The following is an 8,359-nucleotide window of genomic DNA, read 5'->3' as shown; positions in this document are numbered from 1 at the left end:
TTATTCACCCCATCATTTTCTCTATATTTAATTCCAAAAAAGTACCATCATTTTCTCCGGAAACTGTACTTTCTCTATATTTTCTGTGCAATTTCCCTCTAAACATTTTCCAATTTCAAACAATTCCAAGAAAGTAACACCACTTTTTTCTTTACCCCATCATTTTGTCCTTATTTTTTTCACCCCACAGTTTTCTGTTTACTTAGTGAGAGTTTGGACATAAGAATTGTAAAATTTCAGAAAAAGTGAATTTTTTTTAAAGTGAAAATTGTATTTGAAAATTAGAGTTGTGTTTGGATATATATATAATTTTGGGTTGTTTTTGAAGTTTTGTGAGTATTCTGAGTGAAAATTTTAAAAAATAGTTTTTTGGAGTTTTTCAAATTTTCGAAAAATTCCAAAATACATCTTCAAGTGAAAATTTGAAAATTTATGGTCAAACATTAATTTCGAAAAAAAGTAAAATAAAATCGAAAAAAGTGAAATTCTTCTTATGTCCAAACGGGCTAAGTTTCAAGATGTATGTGCATTTTCCAATTTACCCCCCTATATATAATATAAATAATAAATATAAATAGAAACCAACAATTCCAATCGGGCATCAGATGCGACATTTTTCCTTTTTATCTCAAACCCTAATTTTGAGAAGAAGTGCTTTTTAATTCACACATTTGAAGCCAAAATCAACAATCAATCTTGTAAGAACAAAATCTATAAGAATTCAATTTCATATTTTGATCGTAATTTCATGTACCCTAATTTCCTAATTCATTGTATTTAGGGTTTTTGTTAATTTGCCCTAATTTGATCTCTGCTTTACTATGATGGTCTAATTTTTATGAATTTAGGAAGATCTACTTGATATACCGTTAAAGTTAAGATCATTTTGATCTATTTTGTGTTTTGAGTGTTGGAATTTTGAAGGGTGTAATTCTAATTTGGGGAAAAGTTGACTGATTTTTTTATAATTTATTAATTTGCAAAAAATAATATGTGGGGTTTTAAAATATTGAATTTTTCTTCCAAAGTTTGCATTTTCTTTTTCTGGGGTTTTATTTGGGGTTAGAAATTATGATCATATTTTATTGAAGAGTAATGGATCTACTATGAGTTGTTGAATTCTATTTCCGGGCGAAGTATAGATAGGGTTGTTGAATTTATCATTTTTCTGTTGAAAATCAATGAATATGTTTTGTCATTTTAGTAACTTAGGTTCTATGTTTTCTAGGAGTGTTTTTGTCAGGTCGGAGATTTATATGCCAGTCGTAAGTATAGAGAAGTTCGAGTACATTTTATTTATTTTGCAAAATATTGGTCTACAATGAGCTGAGCGACATGGTAGTGAGGATTCATATAGCCGGCCACAACTTGCTTGGAACTGAGGCTTAATAGTGTTCTTGTTGTTCTGGCAGTTTTGATGGTGGTGTTTATGGTTTTCTGAAAATAGGATTTTGTTCAAATTTTTGACTAGTTAGTGTCTGTCAGTAATTCTGATTTATTGCAAACAAATGATAGAGCTCATTTATACATAAAGCTTTCAGCTTGTTTAGACTTTCATTATTGTTTGTCGTATAGTTTAATTGTTAAAACAACTGCTACTACTATGCATCGATCCAAAACTAGTTATTGTTTAGCTGTATGATTCCATTTCTGTTACCCAATTTTTCCTCCTACTTTGAGTTTTCCAATTGTCGTTCTATGTGAATCCTGCTTTATGCTTTCCGGTGCACAAAAATGCATTATTGGCTGTTTATCCTCTCTTTCAGATTATATTCTATTTTTAGGAGTCATTTGCTGTTCTGTATCAAGATTTAGACTAGTATCAGATTTCTTGGACTCTTGACCATTGAAAATTAATTAGTTGTTTGTGAACGTTGCAAGTCAATTTGCAGTAGAGTGGCATAGAGATTGTGTAGTATTTCAATTGCTAAAACTGACCATTCAGAAGAAACCAGTAGAGAAGAGACCCAGATTCTCTTGGGGAGTTATGCAGACAGGAAAGATAGATGTAGCTATTTGAGGTTTATTATCAATTACCAAAAAAAAAAAAAAGGTTTATTATCTGTTGCAGTCAACTCTTGGCAGGAATGACATGGCGGCTTTACTATGTAACTACCAAAGTGATTATGCACTTAATGTCGAGACCTAGAAAAGAAGATAAGCGAAAATAGGGCCTAATTGAAAATATTGAATTGGCGATAATTGAGTACATATTTCTTTTTCTATACATGAGATGATTTTCTATATTGGCTAGTTTCTCATGACAGACGGGAGAATTAATTAGAATTTTTTAAAGGATGTAAGGTTGATTGGATGCAACTTTTTACTTGTAATCCTTAAACAGAGTGCGCTTTTTACCTATAAAAAGATGAAAAGACGGAGCTATCTATCTTTATTGGAGTATTAAGTTACAAGATTGCGCAGAGGGTCTATCGGAAAAAGCCTCTCTATCTCACACAAGGATGGGGTAAGGTTTGCGGTACATTCTCTCAGACCCCACTCGTGGGATCACACTGGTTATGTTGTTGTTGTTGTTGTTGAGTTACAAGATTGTGACCTTTAATGTGTTGACTATACTTTAGGTTCTTCATATGTAGGCTTCATTTTTATACTTAAACTCCTAAGATTAATACTGCTGATGGAGATGCTATAACTCCTCTGGCTTGAAAAGAGTCTGCCGAGGCAGTACTGACTTGGAAATTCTGGTGAATGTAGATTTTGCTGGAGACACAAATTTCCGAGATGCATCCTAGTGGACCTATGCTTGATCGATAGGACCAGAACTTGGTTTTGTTATCTAGACTTAATGGAGGGATTGGTCAAATTAATGATTGCTCTCACATGTAAAAGCATAAAGGTTTTAGGGGGAAGTAAAGGAGATTGCTTTTTGGTGTGGGATATTGCTGAATACCATTTCTAAAAATTCTTGTGCCTTACGTACTGATCCTCAGAAAAAGAAAACAAAACAACAATATGCTCTATGTAGCTCCTTTTTTTTTTTTTGAGGATATGGTTTGTAGATTGTTCGTATACTATTGATATTTATGACTTGCTATCCAAGAATCTTGGATAGTGTGGACGACCCCGCCCCTTCCCTCACACCCAAAAAAGGTCTTGATAAATGTACGAAAAGCCTACAATTGAAAAAAGTATTGGGTGTTTGCTTCACATCACATAATTAAAGTGTGTGTGGCTAGAGTTCTTTTACCTATGCGCATATTAATTCTTTATCTTTTATACAACTTGAGACGCATAGGATCTTTTCATGACAACTTTTTACTGTCTTTCATCGAATAAAAATGTCCTACTGCCATATTGTTAAACGCATTGCAATACCGGGTTGAATGTTGTTAATAACAGTTCATAGTGTACTTAGATGGCTAGTAGGAAACGGAGCATGTCATTTGATGCTGATATGCATGTTGACTACAAAGAATGGAATGAAGCTTCATGCCCCATCTGCATGGAGCATCCACACAATGCTGTTCTCCTCCTTTGTACCTCTCATGATAAGGGTTGCCGATCATATATTTGCGACACAAGTTATAGGCATTCGAATTGCCTGGATCGTTTCAAGAATCTGAAGGCTGACGGTAAGGACTGCCCTTCTAGTAGTCTGACACAAGGCAATCAGCATGTTTCCGTTGAGATTTCTAATGGCTTGGAGCTGAGAAATTCAAGTGCTCTAAGAACGATTCATGGAAATCGTGATTTACCAACAAGACTGGCTGCAGAAAATGATGCATTCCCTGGAGGAGAAGAGGAGAGTGGCAACGTGGCAGATAATCATACGGGCATGTTGGAAGGGATTTTCCAAACTTCAGGTTCTGTATCTTTATTGGAAACGGATCATGAAGAGATCAATGGTAAATTGAAGTGTCCTATGTGTCGTGGAGACGTGTTAGGATGGAAGGTAGTGGAGGAGGCTAGGAAGCATCTCAATAGGAAGTCTAGAAGTTGCTCTTCTGAATCCTGCTCATTCATGGGTAACTACAGTGAATTGCGGCAGCACGCTAGGAGAGTTCACCCGACAGCACGCCCTTCTGATATTGATCCGTCAAGACAACGAGCATGGCATCGGCTTGAAAACCAGAGAGAGTACAACGATATCGTCAGTGCTATCCACTCTGCAATGCCAGGAGCGATGGTGCTTGGGGATTACGTGATTGAGAATGGAGACGGTCTATCAGGTGAAGGGGAACGAGATCCAAGTGAAAGTGGACGGTGGTTAAGTACTTTCTTTTTATTTCAGATGATTGGGTCAATGGACCCTACGTCTGAGGTAAGAGGAGGCAGGTTGAGGGCTTTGTCAAGGCACCGGCGTTCTTCTGGATCTTCCTCAAGGAGGCGCTATCTATGGGGTGAAAATCTGCTAGGTTTACATGAAAATGATGATGCTGAAGATGAAGACGAGGATGAAACTGACCTTGACGTATTCAGTGATATATCGTTAAACTCAAGAAGGCGCAGGCGGTTAATGCAGTCTAGGTCAGATGAAGATCAGCATTAGGCTGTTGAATAGAACCTTGCAAATTCTTGTGTTAGGCATGAATGCCCTGATTAGGGGAAGTGGTTTTCTGTGACTATGGCCTCTTATGTAAATTTCCATATGACCTTTGGATTTGTAATTCTTAAACATTGTTGATTCTGTTTGATTTCATTGTAATATATTCCCCATCTATATTTTCAGTTGGCTCCTCTTTTTGTGTTGAAAGGAAAGAATATAGGGAAAATAATTTTTTTCTTTGTCTCTCACCCGGTGCACATGGGGGCCTAGCTAAATTCTGGTTCGCGCTGAAAAGTCTCATATTGGAGGGTTAAACGCTCTCTAACAAAGGGGACTCTATACCCAGAGTTCGAACCAAGTATTTACCACTCCATCACAATCCTTGTTGCTAGAAGTCAGGGATTGAACCTCTGACATGCAAAGCAAGGAAACTAAGGGTAAAATTAGTTGATAACAGGCAGTTGAATGGTGAGATGACACATGAACCTCTGACATGCAAAGCAAGGAAACTAGTTAAAAGAAAGAGGGTATAAACTGGATTGGGAAAATAATGCCTTACACAATTCACTGATTTATTTTTATGCAAATGGGGATCAAAAAGATTGTGCTGATTTAAAGAAAAGTTGGTTCAAACTGGATATATGAAAGAGGGAATATTTTAAAGGGAACAAATAAAACAACTCTTTCATCAAGAGAAGCTCTAATTCCAAATCCAAGCTTTCATATACAAGGAATTAAGGATGGTAAGATACATTCAAACGTCAAACTAATGAAATACTGATCACAGTACATTCAATTTACACAAATAGAGTTTGTGTTTGATATTTGAATGTCATAAATTAACTTTATCCTCCTGTAAATCAATATATGCAATAATCGGAGGAGCTAATTAAGGAATAGTGTCACTCTTTTCCTCAGGTTATCAGTGACGAACAGAAGGAAATTTCATCTCAACATTATAATAATGTTCTTTCCTCCCCCCCCCCCCTTCAATTTGTCAAATATGCATAATTTTACTAATTCTGGACATGGATGATGGAGTTAGGACTCGAGTGAGGACAACAGGAGGAGACTCGAAACACTTTCCGGTTGTGATGGAATTGCACCAGGAATGCAGTCTTAGCCCGTTCTTATTTTCCTTGGCGATGAACGCATTGACAAGACACATTCAAGGGGAAGTTGTATGGGGTAAAATTGGTTGATGACAGGTGGTCGAATGGTAAGATGACACGTGGAGCTGGATATAGACAAAGGACGAGTCGGAAAACAATTAGTACCGAATGCGACGTGTGTGACTGGTACTGGATGGATTTCGAAGGGAACACAGTCGGCGGTAGAAGTGCAAGGATTTGCCATCGGACAACATTCAATTTGCTAGCGTTAAATGACCAGTCCTTACAGAGAATATTTACATTCAAGGCATGTCGTTACATATTTATCAATGACACTTTTATTCTCATTTAAAGAGGAGTCCGATCCTAGTATCTTGTTTCCCTAGGTAGAATTATTAATAGTGGGGTTAACAACTATTGTGGGGGAGAAAACATTTTGCACGAAAAAGCTATACTTTATTATTTCGCTTTCGTACTTTACTATTTAGCACTTAATTAAACAACTTCATTGTTATTTTATTATTATTTTCGCCTCTACTCTCGGAAAGGCCGAGTTTGGAACCAAGCTTGTTATCTTCTTTAATTTTGTGATGACCCAAAAGGATATCTTCTGTTTTAGAATTCGATTTCGTGTTCTGAGGCCTTAAAAATCTCATTTTATCTCTTCACAATTTGTATGCACAGTCTGTGCGTGTATTTGGAAAGCCCTTATGTGAAAAATTTAAGAAAATGATGATTTTTGGCTTAAAAAGATAATTTTTGTTGACTTCGGTCAACGTTTTGGGTAAACGGATCCGGACCCATATTTCTACTGTCCCAGAGGGTCCGTAGTAAAATATGAGACCTGGGCGTATGTCCGGAATCAAATTCCGAGGTCCCTAACCCGAGAAATGAATTTTTGAAAGAAATCGATAAGACTGAAAATGAAATAATTTAAAAGATTTGATTTTGTTGGTATCGGGCCCGTATTTTAGTTTCGGAGCCGGGTACAAGTCCATTATGATATTTAAACCTTATTTGTAAAATTTGGTGGAAAACGGAAGTGATTTGATGTGATTCGGACTTTTGGTCGAGAAAATAGAAATTTTGAAAAATATCTTGAGAATTTCATGCAATTTGGTGCAAAATTCATAGATCTAGGTGTTATTTTGGCTATTTGATCGCATGAACAAGTTCATATGATGTTTTAAGACTTGTGTGCATGTTTAGTTTGGAGACCTAAGGGCTCGGGTGAGTTTTGGATAGGCTACAGAGTGTATTGGAACTTAGAAAAACAACTGGTATGCTTCAGCTGTGCTGCAGGCCTCTGATCTCGCAATTCGCAAATGCGAGCAAAACAGGCATGGCAATTGCGAGGTCTTTATTGCAATTGCGAAGAAGGCCTGGGCCAGCAGAGTTCGCAAATGCGAACATATCTTCGCAATTGCGAAGAGAGTCTAGGAAAGGGTGTGATCGCAAATGCGATCTTTTTGTCGCATTTGCGGAGGTCCCTGATCGCAATTGCGATCATTACCTTCGCAATTGCGAAGGCAGCAGAAGTGTGAGGAACTTCACATTTGTGAACCTCAGGTCACAAATGTGACATCTGCAGCTGTTCAAAACATAACTTAAACGGGATCTTCACCCATTCTCTACATTTTTCAAATCCTAGAACCCTAGAGGCGATTCTCCCAAGATCAAATCTTCTCCAAAACTTCGGTAAGTTATCCTAACCCACTTCTTTCACTTTTCCATCATATTTCATGAATTTTCAACTAAAAATTTAAGATTTCTATGGTAGAAATTGGGGGTTTGGGTAGAATTAGGGATTTTTATAAATTGAGAATTTAGACCTCGATTTGGGGTCGGATTCCAAAATCAAATGTATATCTGGGCTCGGGGGTGAATGGGTAATCGAATTTGGGTCTGAATTTCAAGCTTGGACCAAGCGGGCCCAGGGCCGGATTTTGACTTTTTGGGGAAAATATTGAGAAACCTATAATTATGCATTGGAATTGATTTCTTTAGTATTTATTGATGTTATTAAGTTAATTATGACTAGATACGAGTGAACTGGTGGTGGAATAGAGAGGTAAATCGGTGATTGAGCTTTGAATTACCCGTTGGCTTGAGGTAAGTGTTTGGTCTAACCTTGACTCGAGGAATTAGGGATCCCCGACTTACTTGCTATGTGAAATTCCAAGTGTATGGCGTATAGATATGGTGACGAGTACCTATGCGCTACCAAATTATCATTTTAGCATGTTTCCTTCCCTGGTTCCTAATATCTTATTTTCTGTCTTAATTGCTACTTGTTTATAAATGATTCCATGTCTAATTGCTTCATGTTAACTGTTGTTTTCTCTATTGAAGTATTAATTGTTTCGTAGTTTTATTTTATTACATTGTTGGTTTACGTTGGTTTATTGATGCTTCATAGTACACTTTGATTGGTCTCGCTGTGTAGTATTAACTGTTGAAGTTTCATAATGGTATAGACCGCCCATTGTTATGATTTGAGGTATAAATGTTATGAAGGGTTTTAAGCTAAACTGTGAAACACTTGTTCTTATTTTGTGATTGATACTGATATATGGGATTGGGTTACACGCTGCTACAGGAGGAATAATAGTGAATGTGATTGTCTAGTGGGATCGGGTTGCGTGCCGCAACAAAAAGTAATAAGAGTGGATAGGTGGGATGGGGTTGCACGCCGCAACAAGAGGAATAAGGGTGATATATTGATGAGTAATAAGAGTGG

The 8,359-nt window shown here is 36.9% G+C and overlaps 1 protein-coding gene across 4 annotated transcripts; it reads left to right on the top strand.

Annotated features, from left to right (window-relative positions):
- The first annotated feature begins 541 nt into the window (after positions 1-541).
- LOC142161628 (uncharacterized) lies at positions 542-4,689 on the top strand. 4 transcript variants are annotated; one of them, XM_075249175.1, is made up of 2 exons: positions 542-698; positions 3,377-4,689. In XM_075249175.1, exon 2 carries the CDS (start codon positions 3,377-3,379, stop codon positions 4,508-4,510), a length of 1,134 nt encoding a protein of 377 aa, XP_075105276.1. In that variant the 5' UTR covers positions 542-698; the 3' UTR covers positions 4,511-4,689. The 4 variants fall into 4 exon arrangements, with proteins under 4 accessions (XP_075105276.1, XP_075105278.1, XP_075105277.1 ...); XM_075249177.1 differs by having other exon boundaries at positions 587-698; positions 3,368-4,689; XM_075249176.1 differs by having other exon boundaries at positions 591-698; positions 2,716-4,689.
- The last annotated feature ends 3,670 nt before the right edge of the window (positions 4,690-8,359 follow it).

This window comes from Nicotiana tabacum, chromosome 3 (genome assembly GCF_000715075.1).
Source record: "Nicotiana tabacum cultivar K326 chromosome 3, ASM71507v2, whole genome shotgun sequence".
NCBI classification, from domain to species: Eukaryota; Viridiplantae; Streptophyta; class Magnoliopsida; order Solanales; family Solanaceae; genus Nicotiana; species Nicotiana tabacum.
This window is presented reverse-complemented; position numbering and strand designations above follow the sequence as displayed.

What these genes read in the sequence shown, in the direction of transcription:
- LOC142161628 (XM_075249175.1), top strand. Translation starts at nt 3,377, where the DNA reads ATGGCTAGTAGGAAACGGAGCATGTCATTTGATGCTGATATGCATGTT.